At 43.3% G+C, this 22,646-nt stretch overlaps 1 protein-coding gene across 2 annotated transcripts in view; it reads right to left on the reverse strand.

Annotated features, from left to right (window-relative positions):
• Positions 1-16,546, reverse strand: part of PRKCB (protein kinase C beta) — a 329,464-nt gene extending 312,918 nt beyond the window's left edge. For both annotated transcript variants that reach the window (XM_063099401.1, XM_063099400.1), the window contains exons 1-2: positions 16,374-16,546; positions 15,393-15,424 (exon numbers count right to left, since the gene is read on the reverse strand). In XM_063099401.1, the coding sequence (XP_062955471.1) occupies positions 15,393-15,424; positions 16,374-16,546 (205 nt within the window). The remainder of the gene's footprint in view (positions 1-15,392; positions 15,425-16,373) is intronic.
• Positions 16,547-22,646: the final 6,100 nt, after the last annotated feature.

Genomic DNA, 22,646 nt, shown 5'->3' on the forward strand with positions numbered 1-22,646 from the left:
AGCAGTTCCACTAAAACCAATAATTCGATTTTTTAAAAAAAACTCTTATACCATACTTAAAATTCCATTTGGAAAAATATCTTTTATCTGTGATATGTTAAAGCTCAAAATGGTAATCAAAATAATCTTGGGATATTGTGATAGGGTAAGAATAAAACTTCTAATTAAGAATTCAAAACAATGCATTTATGTCATCCCTAAAAATAAATAGAGTTTCAGCAGTCCATGGGTCAGTTTCATGAGCCTCCAGTACCCCTTCTCTATACTTTTCCCAGGGATTTTCAAACTATGTTGACCATTACCCACAGTAAGAAACATTTTACATTCTGACCCAGTTCACACATACCTATATTCATATATATGTATACATATATATATATGAAATAAAAGTATTATAAAACAATACTCATCTTTCCTGAAGGTGATGCCTTAAGATATCTACATTCCATTTTTTTCATGGTGCTCATGACCTACTAAATTGATTTCATGACGCTCTAATGAATGATGATGCACAGTTTAAAAAATGCATGTAGAAAGACCATAGTGGTGTGTTGAACTTGCACAGGGAGAGAACAGACCTAGGGTTGCTGGGACAGAGCAGGGGGGGCAGGAGAGGGGTACTGGGGAGAGGTTGGATGGAGGACACGGGGAATAATGGCAATTTGAGGTGGTGGGCATGCTGATAGCATTGATTTGCTCACCACAACTTGGGCACAGGTGCTGATAGCCAGCTCTTACCCCATAAATATGTACCATCAATAAAAAATTTTTAATTAAAATTTTTTTTTAAAAAAGCACATAGAGGAATTCAAGAAAACTCCTCCCAGAGTGGAGCTGCAGCATGGCGTAAGGGTTAATGGCAACAGGCGTTGAAGCCGTGTGGTCCAGCCTTGGAATTCAGGTTGGCATGTGACTCAGGAGAGTACGGCACAAGGGAAGTAAGGTGAAGTATGAAGTCCTGTTTCCACTGTGAATCCCAGCTCTCCTCTCTGGTGGCTGGATGGTGCACAAGAGCAGGGCCTGTGTTCTTTTCTCTGAATCTCAAGCTCCTAGAGCAGTGCCAGGTGGTCATCATGGCAGTACTTGGTGGTAGTGCTCAGTAGTAATGGTGGTAGTACTCAGTGATTCATGTGCACCATGTCCTGGGCTGTCACCTTTACATATAGCATCTCATTTGAAACTACCACTTCCCTATGAGGTAGGTACTATTATTATCAGGTGTAAGCGGTGAGCTCTTGAGGCCTGCCATAGATCCAATCAAGTTCATTTCAGGAGATGCACACTATATTGGAGCATATTTTAGAGAGCTAAGCAATCCCAAGAGCCACAGTGAAATTGGTGTAGCAGGTTCCAAAAAGGTCACAAGTTATTTGCAGCTTCTCCCATCAAGAGCAAGAGTCTATTCTCTCCTCTATTTCCTCCTTTATTTCTGGGGTAAGCTTGTGATTTGCTTTCACTAATAGAATATGGCAGGAACAACACTATGCCAAATTCTGAGCCTAGGCTTCAAGAAGCCCTGTTGCCTCTGCTCATGCTCTGGGGACACACCGATCAGCACGTGACCAAGCTCGGGCTAGCCCACTGAAAGATGAGAGACCACCTGGAGAAAGGCCCCAGTTGTCCCAGCATCCCAGCTGGGGCCCCAGGCATGTGAATGAGCCCCACCAATGGCAGCCAATCCCTACCCAGATCAGACCGACTGCCCAGCTGAACCCAGCCCGAATTACTGACCCACAGAAACTAGAGCTAAGTAAGAGTCATTATTTTAAGCCATTAAGCTTTGGAGGCTTTTTGTTATACAATAATATATCATTGATTTGTTGGGTATCTAGTCAAATATCTGGAATTAGAACCACCAAAGGATTCTTTTACAGGAGAGATCGGAAATGAGCAAAAGACAAGAACTAAGTGGGTGGTCCCACCCCCAACTCAGACAGAAGTGCTGTAATGTCCACTGGCAACACAAGAGGCAGGAATCCTGAGATTGAAAAACTGGAAATTCTGATAAGAACCAGATTGTTCTAATAGCTAAAAACGAAAAGAGTGCTTCTTTATTTCACTTTTTAGTAACAACAAACAGACCTTGTTCTCCCCCAAACATATCCTAGTATGTTTGATAAGATAAAGAGGTCTAGAATTTCACATCTCAGTTTTACTGGTTGAGTGAGAGATAAAATTGGATATGCCACCTCAAAGGAAAAAAAAGGAAACCAGAGCTTCTGGTACTGGAGCACGGTTTGCTGTGTTCACCAAAGCCTGTTTTCTTTTCCTCCTGGACACAGAGCTAGTCAACGTGTCCCAGCAGCCCCCTGCAGTTGGTGTGGCCCTGGGCCTGAGTTCTGGGCAACAGAATGTGAACAGAAGTGAGCCGCATCCCTTCCGAGCTGAAGTGGTTGTGAAAAGAGCATGCTTTCTCACGTCCCTTCTCCCCATCCACTGGCCCAATGAAGAGGACCTGGGGCCCTGCATGACTGTGAAGATTGCCTGACCAGGATCACCTGCATCAGTCTATAATGCGAGTGAGAAATAAATCCCTTTCTGTCAAGCTACAGAGACATCAAGGCTTATCTGTTATGGCAGCTTTAATAGATTCTTACTAATACCTTAACTAGTATAGAATTTTAAAAATTTAAGCCCTAAAAATAGTTTGTGAGCTCAGGTTTTCCTGGTATTAACAGAGCTTAATTATTTGGTAGGAAAATTGTCAAAATGCCCTGGCTCCCTTGTTGTACAGTTTGCAACCGATGGGCAACATTGAAACAGGAAGCAGATGTCCCCCCAAGAAGGCAAATGGCACCATCTCTCAATGGGCAACTCCAGAAGGTGGGTGTCTCCCATACAGATTTTGCTTCTGAATGCAAAACTGAATTAGTCACAACTAACATTTCAGCCTCAGTAGTTTAAAACTACATGCTTTTCAAATTTCTTATTAAAGTGTAATATATGCAACAAAAAAGTGGGCATAAGTGAATTATCATAGACATAAAAGAGAACATTCTGTATGATTCCATTTATTTGAAGTTCAGGAACAAGTGAAAGTAATCAGAGGTGTTAATAAGTTAGGATACTGATTACTCTCAAGAGACCCGCTAGGGATTGAGAGAGAGATTTGGGGGTGTTGGCAGTGTTCTGTTTCTTGATCTGGATGCCAAATCTTCTCAAACTCATCCAAAAAACCAAAGTAAAGGGAATATTTCCAAACTCATTTTATGAGGCTAGCATTACCCAAAGCCAGACTAGGACACGATAAGAAAAAAAGCTTACATAGGCCAATATTCCCAGTAAAATAAATGTAAACATCCTCAAAATATTAGCAAACCGAATTCAAGAACACATTAAAAGAATCATTCACCATGGTCAACTGAGATTTATCTTTATGATGCAAGGATAGTTCAACACATGCAAATCAATAAATGTGATACACCACATTAACAAAATGAAGGATAAAAATAATATGATCAATAGTTGCAGAAAATACATTTGACAAAATTCAACACCCTTTTATGATAAAAAAAAAAAAAAACTCTTAACAGATTAGGTGTTGAGAGAATGCACTGCAACACAGTAAAGGGCATATATGACAAGCCCATAGCTAACATGATTCTCAACACTGGAAAGTTGAAAGCTTTTTCTCTAATATCAGGAACAACACAAGGATGCTCACTCTCACCACTTCTTTTACACATAGTACTAGAAGTCCTAGCCAGAGCAATTAGGCAAGAGAAAGAAAGAAAAGGCACCATAATAGTAAAGGAAGAAGTAAAATCATCTCTATTTGCTGACAACGTGATCTTATATATAGAAAATTCTAAAGACTCTGCCAAAAAACTATTAGAGCTGATGAAAGAACTCAGTCCAGTTGCTGGATACAAAATCAGCATACAAAAATCAGTAGCACTTCCACATACTAATAACAAATTATCTGAAAAGGAAATTAAGAAAACAGCGTCATTTACAATAGCAAAAATAAATAAATACGTAGGTGTCAACTTAACCAAGGAGTTAAAAGACCCATATACTGAAAACAGTAAAACACTGATGAAAGACATTGAAGAAGACACAAATAAGTGGAAAGATAACCTGTGTTCATGGATTGGAATAACAAATATCGTGAAAATGTCCACACTACCCAAAGCAATCTACAGATTAAATGTAATCCCTATCAAAATTTTAAAGTCATTTTTCACAGAAATGGAATAAACAATTCTTAAATTTGTATGGAATTGCAAAAGAACCCCAATAGCCAAAACAATCTTGAGCAAAAAGAACAGAGCTGGAAGCATCACACTCCCTGATTTCAAAGCATATTATAAAGTGACTATAATCAAAACAGCATAGTATGGCGTAAAAACAGACACACTGACTAACAGAACAGGATAGAAAACTCAGAAATAAACCTACACATTTATGGTCAACTGACTTTTGATAAAAGCTCCAAAAACACACAATGGGGAAAGAACAGTCTCCTCAGTAAATGGTGTTGGGAAACCTGGATATCCACACGCAGAAAAATGGAATCAGACCCTTATTTTACACCATATTCAGAAATCAATCAAAATGGATTAAAGACTTAAGTATAAGACCTGAAACTATAAAACTACTAGAAGAAAGCATAGGGGGAAAGCTCTACAACATTGGTCTGGGCAATGATTTTTTGGCTAGGACTCCAAAAGCACAGGCAACACACTCAAAAAGATACAAATGGGATGGGATCAAACTAAAAAGCTTTTGTACAGCAATGGAAACAATGAAAAGAGATAACCCACAGAATGGGAGAAAATATTTGCAAACCATACATCTGATAAGAGGTTAAGTCCAAAATATGTAAGGAACTCAAACAACTCAATAGCAAGAAAACAAATAACCCAATTTTAAAAATTAGCACAGGGCTGGTCAGTTAGCTTGGTTGATTAGAGCATGGTGCTGATAACACCAAGGTCCAGGATGTGATCCCTGTATCAGCCAGCTGCCAAAAAAATACATAAAAAATGAGCACAGGACCTGAACAGACATTTCTCAAAGGAAGACATACAAATGGCCAATAAGTACATTAAAAAATGCTCAGTATCACTTATCATTAGGGAGATACAAATTTAAACCAAAATGAGATATCACCTCGAAGCTATTGGAATGGCTTTTATCAAAAAGATGAAAGATAAGTGTTGGACAGGATATGAAGAAAAGGGAACTGTTATGCAATGTTGGTGGGAATGTAAGTTAGTACAAAGATTATGGAAAAAGGTATGGAGGTCCCTCAAAAGACTAAAAATAGAACTACATATGATCTAGTAATCCCACTTCTGGGTACATATCCAAAGGAACTGAAATCAATATGTTGAAGGGATATCTGCTCTCCCATGTTCACTGGAGCATTATTCACAAAAGCCAAGATATGGAAACAACCTAAGTGTCCATCAATGGATAAATGGATAAAGAAAATGTGGTTTATATATACAATGAAATGCTATTCAGCCCTAAAAGGGAGGAGAGTGGGAATCCTGTTATTTGTGACAACATGGATGAATCTGAGGACATTATGCTCAGTGAAATAAGCCAGGCACAGAAAGACAAAGGCTGCGTGATCTCACTTACATGCGAAATCTAATAAAGCTGAACTCTTAGAAGTAGAGAGTAGAACGATGGTTACCAGAGGCTTGAGGGAATGGAAGGAAGGGAATGCGGAGATGTTAATAAAATGGTACAAAATTTCAGATAGACAAGAGGAATGGGTTTTGAGATGTACTGCATAGCAAAGTGACTACAGTCAATAATAATGTTTCATATATTTCAAACATTAAGACAGTAAATTTTGAATGTCTCACCATAAACAATTATAGGCAAGCAAGGTGATGGATATGTTAATTAGCTTGATTTAATCATGCCACATTGTATACTTATATCAAAACAGCACACTGTACCCCATAAATGTACACAATTATGATTTGTCAATCAAAAATAATATTAATAATGAATTTTTTAAAAAAGAAATCCAGCCACCAAAAGATGGATATCCAGCTGAAATAAAGAGGTCTCTCACCACTGTATATTCCAATCCTACTTCCTTAAGTGCACTGTTGGGCCCAGATAGAATTATCAATATCCCTAGCCATAAATTTTGCCACAAAATTTATCCAGATAACTATCAAAAACTATCCACCAAAAAAATTCAGATAACTATCAAAATTCTTATGTGCAGCACTGCCTAAACCCTAAAGAATGGTCCTCACCTTTAGGGAAGGAAGGAAGACCTTCAATGTAGAACTACCCCATAAAAATCACCATCTCCACTATCACAACAAGACAAGCAATAGTCCTGCAGACTTCACCCTACACCTGCACCCACATTATCCACCAGCTTCTTCAACCCAAAAGAGCACATAAACATTCCACTCAAAGGGTGAAGGAACCCAAATTTAAAAGGTGAAATAGTCCAAAATCTCTTTAACGTTGAAACACTATCTATACATTTTCAAAATGAGGCCAAGAAAAGGGATGATCACAGATTTCAATTCCACTCTCTTAGGTTTCCCACAAATTAAAGCATCACAAGCCAGGAAAGAGTTTCTGAGAAAGCACTGCCCTTACTCATGTTCAAACCACCTCTCCAGCCCCAGCTCAGCATTTCTCCCTCAGATCCACTGTAAGGTGCGGCGAATGCTATTGACTCCAACATGTAAGCACATCCATTCTTACATTGTGTCCTTGATTTGGGAGCATTTATCTTGCCTCCCTATAAACTCAGTAAGGACAGGGACAGAGCCAGTCCTAGGAAGAACAGAAATGCGAGCTGCTGTTCATCACATGCTTACTGTATGTTAGGCACGGTGCTAAAGAAACACTTGACATGCCTCCTATAAACCAGATACTGTTACTATTTCCTTTTACCTCTGCAGAAACAAATGCTCAAAGAGGTTAAGTAACTTGCTCAAGGTCCCATTGCAAGAAGCCAAGGTTTGAGCTAATGCCTTTCTGTCTCCAAAGCACAGTCTTCACCAAGCAGCACGTGCTCAGTAAACTGAGCCGCTGGATAAGTGACAGCAGTAGGGAGGGAGAAGGTGTGGGAGGATTCCTTTCAGAGGAGAAATAATTTCTGTGGTCCTCCATGCCTGAGGATGCAGTGAAGAGAGCTATCGCTATTGTTAGAACCATAAAAATAACCTAGTAACCAGCCCCCAAAATAGAAAAATCAAGAGTACGACTGACACGAAATTCCAAATGTCTCTTCGGGATGTGAAAAATAGCAACATCCCCTAGATGCTCTGGTGGCACTCCCTCGCTGTTCCTAAATGGCCATTTCAGTTTCTCCTACCTGACCTCCAACCCCACAAGCCTGGAAGCTCAGGATTTGAGTCGTGGCAGTGACTGTTTCCAAATGCATCTCATGCTCCTCTTTTTCAAATATTTGGCCATTTCACTCACCCCCACACATCCCATTTTAAAATAGTGACAACTAGCCACTTCCTAGTCACTTCACTGCCCCCACAGGTCCAGACCCTCCTATGTGACGTTCGTCTCCCACCTGTTCCTCCCTCACACGCTCGACTTCCTGTTCCCTGCGTGTATCCTGTTCTTTCTCCTCCACATCCCAACCTGTGCTGTCCTCTGCCTGAAATGCCCTCCCCTGCCTCCACCACCTTGTCAATCTGGGAACTCCTACTCCTGCTCTGAGACTGCTTCCAAATGTCACCGCCTCTGTGGAATCTTCTCCACCCCTCCCGGAAGGAGTAGGGATGCCAAAGCGTTTTTACACCCTTGGTGTAGCACTTTTCATTATGTCTCAGAACTAATTGGACATGTGCTCTTCTCCCTAAAGAAAAGGAGAAGAATCTTCAAGTGCAGGGACAGTCTCTTATTTCCTTTCAAAGCCCATATTGCACAATAGATTTGTTCTATGTCATTTATTTGTTGCTGCTCTCCATCTACTAAAATGTAAATTCCATGAAGGCAGGGACTCTGTTGTGTTCACTGCTCTAGTTCCCATGCCTAGAAATGTACCTGACACATGGCAGGCACTCAGTAAATATTTATTGAATGAATGGATGGATGGACAGATGCTAGATGGACAGGTGAATGGGTGGATGGAAGAATAGCTGGGTACATGGAGGGATGGACAGGTGGATGGGTGGGTGGATAAAGGAGGATCATGTTTTACCCACCCCAGGGTCACAGAGTCATAGCGAGAAAGCCAGGGTTTAAAATCAGGTCTGTTTGATTTTTGAGCCTGAACTCTCATGCCAAATTTTATAATGCCTCTCTGGAAGCCCAAGGTTGGGTCTCTGGGCAGTAGCAAGGTGAAAGAAACGAGAGTGCTAGAATTCCCCCAGAAACATGGTTGTTCTTGAAGTAGTGATGTTGCAAATCCTGAACCACTTAATTTCCATCTACTTAGCAAATGCAAAGACTCAACAGAAGAGGATCAGAATCCTTCTGGCCTGAGTGTGAGTTCCCCTTCTGACTCACAGGGCAATTTTCTACATGTGGGCTGAGGGAAAAGGAGATACCTGGGAGACACAAACAAGCAGGACAAAGGACAATCAAAAGGTGGCAGTGGCAATGGTATTGATTTAAAGATACTTCTGAATAAAAGCTACCGTCACAACCAGACCCTGCCAGACCCTATTGCTCCTATGCCTTTCAACCCTCTGGAACACTGAGCTTCCTTCCAACACCAAACATTTCCAGGAAAGACACTGAACTCTCCCTATTCACAAGGAGGAACAACCAGTTCAAAATCAAGCCCAGCGTTAGAACAGGCCCAGGATCAACATTACATAAAAGTGCAAAAAAAAAAAAAAACAGTTGGTTTACAGGTAGAAACTAACATATGTTTATGGTCTCATAATTCCTTGTAGTTTCTTTGTAATAAAAAATAAAGAGTACTCAATGAATATTTATTAAGTGCCCAGATTAGTGTTAGAGAGGTGTTAAAGACATGTTAGCACCAAAGTGAGACTTTCTTCTTAGAAAGAGAATTGACAAAGGATCTTTCTCCATATGTGATTCAATGTTGTTTATTGTGAAACTACTTAAAAATTGTCTCCCAACAAGAGAAAACACTGCCTAAGCCAAAGGAACGAACAGTTGTAATATATCAGGGATGGACCCAGGGTGAGGATGGTATTTGGGAGGTCATGTGAGTAAGCCTATGCCCCTGAAAATCGCTCAGATCACAAATGCCTGTCACTAAAATGCTTTGCTCTCTCTTTTTATATATTTTCAATCTGCTGGCTCAGAGTTGCTTCTCCATCTTTGAAATTGTCTGATTTTTTTCTGCTTTGGAACAGCTACCTCAAACTGCAACCCCTGAACAAAAAGGAAGTCAGCTCATTATCTGAGTTTACTAAGAAGGGATGAAGTTCTCTGTCTGTCAAACTCAGAGAGAAGCCATCTTAAGGTAATAATCTAGTTCTACCAAATACTCATCTTACTTGCAGCCATGGCACAAATAAAGATACAGGGCTTCTCCACAGATGTCACAAAGATAAGCCTCTTGCAAATCTTTATCCAGAGTCTGAGCAATTTCACAATACAAATATTTAGCTCTGGCTCCTTGATAACTCAGACTTTCTCCAATTACCTAAGAGAATGGGACGGGAAGTTGGTGTTTTCTTTTAATTACCAGACCAAAATATTCCCTGACTGCACTGCCAACCATTATACATTCTCATAGCACCCAGTACATTTTCTTCAAGTACTTAACAAAAGCAAAGTTAAATATTGGTGCAATGATCTGTAAAATGTCTGATCTCCCCCCACTACACTGTAAACTCCATGATAGTAGGGATCTTCTGAACCTTATTCACCACTGTATTCCTGCCATCTAAAATAGATCCTGACACATAAAACTTGATCAGTAAATACTTCTTAGAAAGATGAATGGAAAGATGATAGATAGATGGATGAATGCATGGATGCCTGGATGAATGGATGGATGGATAAATGGAGGCATGGATAAATGAAAAAATGGATGGAAGGACAGACGGATGGATGAATGGATAGATGTAGTGAAAAGACAGATTTCCTACTGGATTTTCAAGCAGCTATCACACCTCCAAATGCCATATGCAAACACTGCAGAGATTTTATTCTCTATGAAAAGGCCAACATTTTATCTATGGACTATCACACAATTTCAATAGGTATATTGGATTAATAAAGTCAGAGAATTCATGATATTAGATCTAATGCCAAAAATGATAAGGGACTGAGCCTTTGAAGGCATCAGCCAGAGATGATAAACTTTTCAGCTGATCTTCCTGCTCACCCAAGAATTAATTGGACTGCAGAGTCAAAAGTCCAGAAGGTAAGTTTTTAATTTTACTTAGTACTTTGGCTACCTGTAGCTGAAAAGTATTAAAAGAAGATGCATATTCTCAAAATCATGACACACTGATCTTTTTACATGTGTGCGTGCATGCATATGGAGAGAGTAAGATAGAGATAGAAAGATAGGCAGAGACAGGAAGAGAGGAGAAAGAGAAAGACCCCAACAGCACAAATGTGTATAAATTATTTTCAAACCTTCAGTTTATCTTTTGACCAAAATCCTTCTCTTCTATCTTTTTCTTTATTGACCTAGATACACTATAAACATGCTATCTGTGCTTCTGGGCAGTACCTGGAGTATCACTAGTACTCAGAAATAGTATACTTTAAAAAATTATTTTCTAAGAACACGTATATCATATCAACTAGATTTTCAAAGGTCATATTTTCCATATTTACTTGGAAAGGCATTCTGTTGCCCAGTGACAAAGCTTCAGGCTTCCCCTGAGTGCTCTACAGAATGAATTTGTTCTTGCCTCTCCAACAAATCAGTCCTGCTTTTTAAGACCCAACAGTAACCCACTCGAAGATTCTTATTTCAGTCAAGACATTGGGCCTGAAATCCAACAGAACACATTCAGAATAAGCCAAAATGTGAGTGGAGTTTGGCTCAGAGACCTCTGAGATCTGCTTCTGGAAAGAAAAGAAGTAGAATAGAAGCCACCTCTAATAACTTGCAGCCTGACTTGGTGATTTTTTAAAAAATCATCCTCTTTATGATTTTACTGAAAAAAGGGCAATCTGAAGTGCACCACGTCATATTATAAGCTCATAGGGAAAACTATGCCAAAAATAAAATTAGCCTTCGGTTCATTTCTCGTAAAAAGAAGTGTATATTCTAATCAACATGTGTTAACTACACACTAAAATAACATATTCTGTAGTGTTGATATTGATGAAAACAATAATGATTGGATCCATGATGTAGGGTTTTTTGAAAATAATTTCAATTAGAAGTTTAAAAAACTTGTTTTTTAATCTGCACAGGAAAGGAAAGAGTTGATTTACTCATTATAATCATCAATTCTAGCTCTTCGTCATCAGAAAATTAGTGCACTGGGTTTTGTCTAGAAAGTCTGTGGCAAGTTCAGAACTTTCTCACAAGGAAAGACAAAATGCTAGCCAATCCTGGCTCTTTGGCCCCAGACACTGAGCTGTGTATTCACTGGTGTTGCCCAAAGCCTATGAAGAAAAAATAGCCTCAGAATAAACCCATCTACGTACACAAAAGAGGCATAGTCATTTAACGAGTTCTAGAATTAACTCTGTCCCCTTTTGACACAGTTTCCTACAGCTAATCAAGTAATAATGATGATCTCACTTAGAGTCACTGATACTTAACGTGGGTATTTCTCTCGCACTACCTCGTTACTGCTCACCATAACTCTAGAGGTAGATACTATTAACCTAACTTTACAGATGAGGAGACCAAGGCTACTACAGGGTGGTGATTTGCCCAAAGTCACATTGTGAGTAGGTGGCAGATCAGAGATTCAAACCCAGTTCTATCTGACTTCAACCCCATGCTATGAATTATGAATCTCTATTTTTACTGCCTCTCTAATTCTACTGAAGTGACTTCCTTTAAAAAATAAAAAATAAAATAAAAGTTTTTCTCTCTGCCAAACTGCAAAGTCTTCTTAGGGTAAGAGTATAATTCCACTTAATGGCTTGTCTTAATTACAGCAAAGGCACAAATTCAGGTTCTAGGCTTCTCTAAAGAATGCCACAGAGAAGTCTTCCTTGCTTGTCTAAAGGGTCCTGCTTTTAATCCAGAATTTAAGCAGTTTCCCCGCAGGGATCCTCAGCCTCAGTCCCCGGCCACCTGAGACAGTCTTAAGCTACCTCCCAGAGAGTGGTTTTATAAAAAATAGAGTGGAAACAAACAGGGAGAAATTATGTGGCAGCAACCTCAAGTTTTGTCCTCTAGCAGTACAAAAGTGAGAAATCTATTCTTAAGCTCCCCTGAGCACACAGAAATCCATAATTTCCCATGGTTTATGGACTTTCCATCCTTCCTCTCCCAAACCATACCAGCATCCCCAATTTTTACGGCAGCATAATGGAGCATGCAGGCAGCTCTCAGTGGTTTCCTTGCCTTATGCTCCTCCTACCCAAGAGTGGCAGAGACTATATCCTCTCTCTGCTTCTACTTTTGAAATGAAAATACCAGCCCCTACCACCAGCTTTTAGCTGGGAACATGGTTACCTGAAACTAACATTGCATTTCCCATATGCTTTATTGCAGCAAAGTGTGGGTATATGATTAAGTTCTAGCTAATAGGATACAGGCAGAAGCATCTTGAGGTAACTTCTGTAAGCGACACAGAGCATGTGGTCCTTTGCCTTTCTTTACCCCTTTCCTCATTCCTGCTAGCAGAAAGGAGGATGTATGATTGGAGAGTCTAGCATGCTCCTTGGACCATGAGATAATTGTCCCTCCCTAGGAATGATAGAGCAGAAAGCTGAGAGGAACCTACTAAGGCCCCAGTGCTCTGGACCACTGACTTAGGTGAGAGAATAAAACATGTTTCTATAAAATGTTGATCCCGTTTTAAGTAGATTCACTTTAAGAGGAAATATCTGGTACCAAAAATAATCATAGAATAAGAAATTCCTCTGTGGTTCCAGAATTAGTCCCAGGGATAAACTTCCCTCCTTCCTGGATGTCCCCATCCGAAGCACCTCAGTCTAAGGGGCTGCCAATCTGCTCTACCTCAGTCTCTCGCTCCTCCCCACTCCCATCCAAATGATATAGGCTGTCAAAGCAGCAACATAGACCAGATGCTCACAGCTGGATTTGGATTCTTACCTGGCAGCCGGTTCCATAGCAAAGCAACCCTGCAGAGACAGTCTTCTCTCACACCAGCTGCCCCACCATTGGGGTAGTCTGAGGACACCAAAAGAGCTGATATTTTCTGAGTGCTTACTCTGTGCCAAACTCTGGTCCAAGCATCTTAGATATTGCGACAACATGGAATTGCTCAGCACCTCTAAGGTAGGTACTATAATTGGACGCGTTTTATACATAAGGACCCTGAGGTACAGCATGGCTATGCCTAGGAAGTCTTGAAGCCAGGATTCGAACCCACAGTGACTTGCCTGGTAGCCTGTGCACATGCCCACTACTCTATACTGCCTCTCAGGGACAGAGGAGAAAAAGAAAGATGATTTTAAAAAACTGACATTCCTACCTCTAAAGTGTCCATATTTCATTACAAACTTTAATTCTGCTGTTGTCTCATTGCACTAGAAAATTCCTATCACTTTCCAGGCTTTGAATAAAAGGATCTCCTGCTTCAAATGTGTCATGCCCTGCACACTCCAAAGTGACTTTCCCAAACACCAATAACTGCAGAGCAGGTGGCATAGGAGAGCAGCCATAAAAATGTTTAAAAATCACCCCCAGCCTCAGCAAGAGACAAAGACAGAAACTATTCACGGAAGTGAAAGGCAACCTCAAAGAAGAAATTACGCATCCCAGCATCAAAATGCCATCAGTATCTTATTTGAGGGATCAGACAAAGTTCTAGAAAACAATCCAAACTGTTGGCACCAGAGCCTAAGCTGTTGCCACTTAAAGGGATTTGGGAAGTCCTCTGGTGTGGTGCATGAAACCAAGCCCCCCAAATTTTGGTTAAGAGGAGCTGGGTAGGTTTGCAAGGCTCACTGGCTGAGCCCACCCTGCCCCAGATCTCAGGTGAGAGCAATGCATGCATCTCAGAGGACAGCAATGACTTGCTGTGAGCAAGTGGGCATTCTGCACAACTGGCAATGCCACCTACACTCACCAGGGATCACTTTATTTTTCCCTGGAGGGTGGAGGTGCGACAGCAAAACCGTCAGTTAGTGCTAAGTCACAGCTCAGACTCTTCAAGGCTCAAATGCTTTCTTCTGATCCAAATCCAGCTCCCCAGGTGGTCAATTTGCCCCTAAGACACACCCCAGAAATGTGCCATTTCTCACCAAACTCAAATGCACCTGGCGTGGGGGAAGCGGGGGAAGGAGGACACGAGGGGAGCACAAACAAACTTTCCAGATCAGAGGTTGCAAACTCACACGCCTGCAGGGACCAGAAATGGGTGAAACAGGCCTGGCTGGGATCAACTGAAACAAAAATAGTGAATGCATGTTCTGCCTACAAAAACGGGTGTTCTCAGCTCCAAACAACTGTTCTAACATGGAAGTGGGACCGTTTCTCAACAAAGTGGAAGCTGGAAAATCAGATTATATGTAAAATCCCCCAGTCCTAAAACGCTGACATCAAATTCACAAAATGTTTAAGACATCCTGAGGGTTAAAGAAGTCTGCAGGTGATTTAGTCCCGGAGAGCCAACTGGCAACCTGGCTTTTAGACACTAGCCCCAGAGACAGCTGAGGCCACCTTACACATGATCAAAAGTCACCACTATTATAGTGGACATCACTGGTTGGAGCCAAGAATTTCAAACCAGATGCAAGGACTCAGGAAACCAGTCACTAGGAGTCCTTCCTGTATCCACCCATAAGATAGAGCGAGCAGTTTAAATCAGGACCTGCGAGGCACACCATCTGGAACCACTTCTTTGAGAGAAGGAGGATTCCCAGGGGACAACCACAGTCGCCTTTCTAGGGGATGCACCATCTGCAGAGGAGGTGGCCACCTGCAGAGACCTCTGTGAGGCAAGGGGAGAGGCAGAGCCTCACTCTGGGAGATGAGGAAGGGCAACGAGCAGGGAACGGGCAGAAAACGGCCCCTAGAGACACGCCCTCCTGCAGCAGGGCTGGCCGTGCCAGGATGGGGTCAGGAGACCTGTTTTGACTCTTCCCATGCTGTGAAAGGAGAAAGGGAGGATGTACTTCCTTGGCTTTTAGGGCCTCCAGCTCCACCAGCCTTTCCTAGACTTAGCATCACGGGCCCATATACACACACCCCTTAAAAGGACCCTTTTGTGGTGAAGAATTCCTAGCCCGGAAGGTCACTCTGACAAATGTGGTTCCTTCACTCTGCCTAACTCATTCACTTCTACAAAGTCTTTTTCATCCTCTCTTTCCACAAACAGCATTCCCAGAGCCCCAGAGCCTACCTTGACACTGGAATCCCTGCTTCCCGAAGCCCCTGCAAAAGCAGAAGGAGGCATGTCAGGAAGCCCGAGGGACCCGGCCACCAGCTAGTTCCACCCCCTTCCCCCTGGCCCTCAACCCCAGGTGCAACCTCCCAGCCACAGGCGGATGCCCAAGAGTCTTCCGCTTTTGGGGGGCCCGGCGGTAACCACCACCTCCCCTCACCCCGGCAGAAGAGAGGAGGCTGCGACCACCAGGTGGCGGGATGGGGGGAGCGTTTCCGTCGGAGTGGGGGCGGAAGGCAGGCGAGAGATCTGCCACCAGAAATGCCCCGAGTACCTTCAGGGAAAGGGAAGAGATAAAGACGCATCCAGAGGGAGGATGAGAGGGACCCCGCGGCGGGCGTTGGTGTCCCCCGGGGGACTGGGAAGGGAAAAAGGACGCCCTGCGCCTGGAGGGACAGGGGGGAAAAAGGGGCCCGCCGTGATGTGAGTGGGGGGAGGTCTGAGGAGTGGAAAGGGGAACCCAGGCCCCCGGAGAGGCGCAATAAGAAATAACACAGGGCGCTGCCCCGGAGACACAAGGAGGAAAGGATACCCCATGCCCGCGGGAGACAGAGAGAGGGCCCCGGAGCGCTGCCCCCGGCAAAGAGGGCTGGGGGTGAGGGCGCCCCGCGCTCCGAAGAAGGCGGCGAGATAGCGAACGCTGGGCGAGAGGGCACCCGAGGCGCTGCCCTTCCGGGGAGGGACAGACACCCCGCGCTCCGGGCCAGCTCCGGAGGCGACCGCGAGCGAGAGAGGGCAGGAGGCGCCTCGCTGCGGCCGTCTGGGGCCGGGGAACAGGACGCTCGCAGGACTGTTCACCAGGGAGTCCGGGCCGGAAGGGTCCGGAGCGGGGAGCCGGGGCGCGGGGTCCCGGCGGGCGCGCGGGGGGCGCGGACAGGGGGTCCCGCGCGCGGCGCTGCCCTCGGGGCCCGGCGGGAGCCGTGCGCGGCGCGCTCTCACCAGATGAAGTCGGTGCAGTGGCTGCAGAAGGTGGGCTGCTTGAAGAAGCGGGCGGTGAATTTGTGGTTCTTCACCTCGTGCACGTTCTTCTGGCGGAGCGCGCCTTTGCGGGCGAAGCGCACGGTGCTCTCCTCGCCCTCGCTCGGCGCCGGCCCCGCAGCCGGGTCAGCCATCTTGCGCGCGGGGAGCGGGAGCCCGAGAGCGGCCGGCCGGGGAGCGCGGGCTGCGGGCCCGGGAAGCGCGGGAGGCGCGGGAGGCGGCGGCCGCTGCTGCCGCTCGGGGCCGCGGCGCTCGCCCTGCGCCGGCTCTGGCGGCCGCGGCGCGCGGAGCCGGGCTGTCACTCGCCCAGCTGCTGCCGCGCGTCCAGCTGCGCTTGGCACCGCTGGCCCCAGCTGCGGGGGAGGGAGGCGGGGTCAGCGCAGACCCCTCCCCCCTCATTTGCATCGCGCCCAGGCCCCGCCCAGCGCTTTACATACCGACACCCCGCGGCGGCCGGCCCCCGGGCACGGGGTTCTCAGCCGCAGCGCTGCGGCGAGGAGAGCGCAGCCCCGTTCTGCAGAACTGAGCCTCGCCCCCTCCCCGTCCTCGGCCCGGCTGGCGTTAAGGAGATGACAACTTGGCGCCCCGCGGGAGTACCGAGAGCGGAAGGACCTACGAGGGTTAGGGGGTGGAGGTGGGAGGGGTGGGTGCAGGGCTTCCACCCCGGCCTCTGCAGACAGCCTGGTACCCATCCACCCCTTCCATCCCATTGGTCATTCTGCACGCGTCTCCTGGAGGGATGGGCTCCCGCTGTCACTCATTCGGGAAGGCCTGTGGCTCCGCACACTTACACATGCATAGGCACACACGTTCTGCAGCGGTAGGGGAGGAGCAATCTTTATTTTATGTGTGTCTAACTCCACCACGAAGATTCTTGGCTTTGCTTGCCTGAACGTTTTGAAGAGAACTCCTAGTTTTTTTGTCCATCCCCTCCACAAAGAGATTCAGGCCAATGGGAAGAGAGGGGTGTTAATAGATCAGTATTTCCCCCAATTTCATTCATTTCTGACTTGTCTTCACAAATTCTGTTCATATTTCTGCACCATTAGGAAAAATTCCATCTGGTTTGATCCAATAAATATTGGTTGAATCAGTGGGTGAACGAGTGAAGGAATAAAGATTTACAGACGGCATCCTCTTCCCCCCTACCCGTGCCCAGTAGGTGTTCAATAATGATAAAAAATCAAGTGCTGGATGGATGCCTGGTACTTGTGCTGTTTTATTTCATCCTCCAGCAATCCTATGTAGATCCAGTAACTTTCATTATGGATAAGGCTGATGCCACACAGTGATCGAGACACACACACCCACAGTCACACTGCTGTCAAAGGGTGGTTGGGCAGGCCTAACTACAAAGCATACAGGTAACGAAGTGGTGAACCTGAGAAGTGGGGGATGAAGGAGGGCATAATAGAGTTGAAGGGGCTCAGGCCCCACTACGACAATTTTGCCTAGAAGCTGCCGAGTGGTAAGTCGTTATTGGCAACATGTGAAGAGTGGTGGCTATAATAATAGAATTGTCCCTCCCCTGCCTAATAATTCAAAGGTAACACGGAAAAAATAGCATTCACTTTTGAGGTTGACATGTTTAGGAAACTGGATGTGCCTGTCTATTATTAGTCCTTCAAGAGGCCCCATCACCTCCCAGGGAGGCTTCGGAAAACATCCCAGGAGACATTGCTGCTGAAGTAGTTTTCCTTTGAACAGATGAGCTGGAAGCTCACAGCCCACATCCTGCCTTTTGAACGGAGTGCCCTGGATGACTTTGGTCTGTAACAACAAACAGTACCTCATGGCGCCAGGGCCTGGGGCTGCAAGGGCTGGTAGATCACCAAGAGACACCTAGTTCCTGGAGGGATTACACCATCTGAGGATGGGGAACATGGTTCCTACTGGTCCCCAGACCCTGTAGGTCAGGGGTCTCAAATTGGTGGCCCTTGAACACATTTTTTTAGCCAGCCCAGTAAATTTTTTTTTTTTTAGTTCACAAGTCATAGAATTTTATCTATATATCCAAATTCTGACTTTTCCAAGAAAAAAGATATGGCTAAATGGAGCCTGCATTCCTGTACTCACTCATTTGTTGATTCAGTCAACAAGTGCTTATTGAGCACCTAATATGAGCTGTCCCAGACTCTGTTAAATAAGCCAGACAAAAGTCCCTGCCCTCATGGAGTTCATAGTCTGATGGGGGATGAGAGGTGGACAATAATCTAATCAACTAACAAATTTATATTTAGCGATGCAGAAATTCGTTCTGTAAAGAAAAATAAAGCATCGTAAAGAATGAAGAGTGACAGTGGTCAGGGAAAACCTCTATGATGGGGGACATCTGAGCAAAGGCCTGAATAAAGTGAGGGGGTGAGCCACAGGACTATATGGGGAGAGATGTTTCAGAGAGACAAAACAGAAAATGCAAAGAGGCTGGGAAGCAGTGTGCTTCACATTCAAGGAGACTTCCATGGCTGGAGTGGATGGACAGGGAAGACTAGCTATGAGATGAGATCAGGGAGGGAGCAGGGCCCCGCAGGGCACTGTAAATGTAGGGGTGTGTGGATTTCAGTCCGGTAAATGGAAGGCATTAGAGGCTGGAAGCAGAGGAGTTGCCCGAATGTGACTTATACTTTTTTTTTTTTTAAAGATTATCCTGGCTACAACATGGAAAATAGATTGTAGAGGAGAAAGGGTAGATGCAGGGGGAGCAGTGAGGAGGATGTTTGAGTAGATGAGGCAAGAGATGAAGACAACATGGCACAGTGCCACATGGAACTAAAGGGCAGCAGCCCCCTGTGGGATGATCCTGGGCCCTCCAGGTCACCAGAGCTCCCACCTGGTCCACTCTGCTCATAAAGAAATGAATGCTGGCCACCTGAGAGGTTTCAGAGGCAGGTTTCTCTGGCTGGAAATGGAGTCCAAGGTCTCTTCAGTCCAGACTTCATAGTTGCTGTTTATATTCATTTCCTGTGGCTGCCTAAAAAAATAATTACAGAACTAGCTAAAAAAAAAAACAGAGATTCATTCTGTCATAGTTCTGGAGGCCATAAACCCTAAATCAAGGTGTCAGCAGGGCCACAGTCCTTCTGGAGGCTTTAGAAAAGAATCGCTCCTTGCCTACTCCAGCTTCTGGTGGTTGTCAGCACTCATTGGCTGCCTTGACTTGTGGCCATATCACTGCCATCTAACTCTGTCTCCATATCACCTTCTCTGTGTGTCTGTCTTCTTTTCTGTCTGTCTAATCTCCCCTGTATATCTCTTATAAGAACACTGGTGATTGGACTTAGAGCTCACCCAGATAATCTAGGATGATCTCTTCATCTCAAGATCTTTAAGTTAGTAACATCTGCAAAGACCATTTTTCCAAATTAGATAACACTCACAAGTTCCAAGAATTACGATGTGCACATATCTTTTGGGTGGACCACCATTCAAACCACTGAAAGTGCATAACCCTGGGCAAGTCACTTCTTCCCTCCGCATCTCATGTTCCTCCTCTGTAAAATAAGGCAGATATGGATAGTTTGCCTTCCAATCCTTTTATTCTAAAGCTATACTCTCCAGTACAGTAGGCACTAGCTACATGTGGCTACTGAGCATTTAAAATGTGGCTAGTCTGAATTGAGGTGTGGTCTACGGCCATACCACTCTGAACATGCCTGATCTCCTCTGAATTGAGATATGATTATAAGTGTAAAATACACCCTAAATTTCAAACACATAGTGTAAAAAAATGTAAAATATCTCATAAATAATTTTTATTTCCATTGTATGTTGAAATTATAATACTTTTGATATATTGGGATGCATCAAATTTCTCTCTAAAATTAATTTCACCGTTTTTTTTTTTACTTTTTGTAATGTGGCTACCAGAAAATGTGAAGTTATGTACTTGGCTCACATTGTATTTCTGTTCCAAAGAATAGATTAAAAGAATATTCACATTAACAAAAGACAGCTGGATAGTATAAATAAAAGCTCATTCCCTATTCCATGTGGCATCAGCAGTGGTGGCTTGACTGGAGGCTGAAGCATCCATTTTTGAGATTTTTCACTCACAAGGCTAATAAGTGGGTCCTGGCTGTCAATTGAAAGCTCACCCAGGGCCTTGGCCAGGGGTATTGGTTCCTCTTCATTTGGGACTCGCCACTGGCTGCTTGGGCTTCCTCATAGCATGGTGGCTGAATTCCAAGAGTGAGTGTCCCAAGAGAAAGGAAGTGAAAGATGACAATTTATTTTCTTTCTTTCTTGCTTGCTTTTTCTTTTAAGATTTGACCTTCTTCCTTGATTTATTACCATATTATGCATTCCGTTGCATTTTGGTACTATGTTGCAAAGCTGTTTAAAAACTCTTTCTTTTTTTTAAATTACTTTTCTATTGTGGTAAAATATATATAACATAAGGATTGCATTTTAAGCATTTTTAAAAGTACAGTTATGTGGAATTAATTACATTCACAATGTCATGTGAGTACCACCTCTATCTGTTTCCAAAATTTTTTCATCTTTCTAAACATAAACTCTACACTCATTAAACAATAACTTCCCATTATTCCTTCCCACCAGTTTCTGGTAGCCTCTAATCTACTTCTGTCTTTGAAATTTTTTAATTTATTTTTTCTCAATTGAGCCATGATAATTGTACATATTTATAAAATACAGTATGATATTTGGGTACATTTATATGGTGTGCAATGATCATATCAGTGTATTTAGTGCATCCATCACCTCAAGTGTTTGTCATGTCTTTGTGTTGAGAACATTCAAAATCCTCTCAATTGGCCACTTGAAGTTATACCGTAATTTATTGTTGACTATGGTCTCCCTATATTGCTATAGAACATAGATCTTATTCTTCTTGTCTCTCTACAATTTTGTATCCATTGACCACTCTCTCCCCATCCCCCTTCCCCCTCCTTTTATCAGTCTCTAGTAACCACTGTTCTACGTTCTACTAAAAAAGAATGAAATTCTGCCATTCACAGCAAAATGAATGAGCTTGGAGAACATTATGTTAACTGAAATAAGCTAGAATGACATTTTCCTAAAGTCTGACCTAGAGAGTGGTGCAGTGTCATCTCTGACATATGCTATTGGGTCAATCAGTCACAGAGCCCATATTCAAGTGGAGAGCCCATTTCTCAGTGGAAAGAATGTCACAGGAGGAGCTCAGTAAATATTTGTTGAATTAATAAAAAGTCACAATTCCCATCTGACATATGAGGAAACAGAAGCTTGAAAAAGTTAAGCAATTCTCAAGTTTACTCTAGAACTACTACTAACTATAATTAAAAACTAATATTAACAGACTGGAAGGCTCATTCAAAGGGGAAAAAATAAACCAACAGAAACTGTCCCAGAGAATGATCAGATAGTGAGCCTACTAGACAATGGCTTTAGAAGAACCGTCTTAAAGATGTTTAGAGAACTAAAGGAAAACATGGAAAAAGTCAAGAAAACAATGTATGAAAAAAATGAAAATATCAATAAAGAGATAGAAAAACTAAAAAGAAACCAAAAAGAAATTCTGTAGCCAAAAAGTGTAATAACTAAAATGAAAAATTCATTAAAAGGATTCAAAGATTTGAATTCAAAGATTTACAGATTTGAGCAGGCAGAAGAAAGAATCCACAAGTTCAAATATAGGACTATAGGAAGTATTGAGTCTGAGGAACAGAAAGAAAAGTGACTGAAGAAAATGAACAGAACCTAAGGGACCTGTGAGACACCATAAAGCAAGCCAACTTATGCATTGCAAGATCCTCGGAGGAGAGAGAGAGAAATGGGAATTATATGAGAGATTATTTGAAGAAACTTCCTAAATTTGGCAAAAGGACATGAATATAGACATCCAAGAAGCTCAACAAACCCCAAGTACAATTAACTCAAAGAGACCCACACCAAGACACATCAAACTGTCAAAAGATAAAGATGAAGAGAGAATCTTGGAAGCAGTGAGAGAGAAGTGACTCATCCCATACAAGGAATCCTCAGTAAGATTACCAGGATATTCCTCATCAGAAACTATGGAGGCCAGAAGGTAGTGGGCTGATATATTCAAAGAGCTAAAAGAAGAAAAAATCTCAACAAAGAATCCTGTAACTGTTAAAACTGTCCTTCAAAAGTGAGAGAGAAATTAAAACATTCCCAAATAAACAAAAGCTGAGAGTTCATCATCACTAGACCTGCCCTGCAAGAAAGGCTAAAGGGAGTCCAGTAGGTTGAAATGAAAAGCAGTAA

This window comes from Cynocephalus volans, chromosome 6 (genome assembly GCF_027409185.1).
Source record: "Cynocephalus volans isolate mCynVol1 chromosome 6, mCynVol1.pri, whole genome shotgun sequence".
Taxonomy (NCBI): domain Eukaryota; kingdom Metazoa; phylum Chordata; class Mammalia; order Dermoptera; family Cynocephalidae; genus Cynocephalus; species Cynocephalus volans.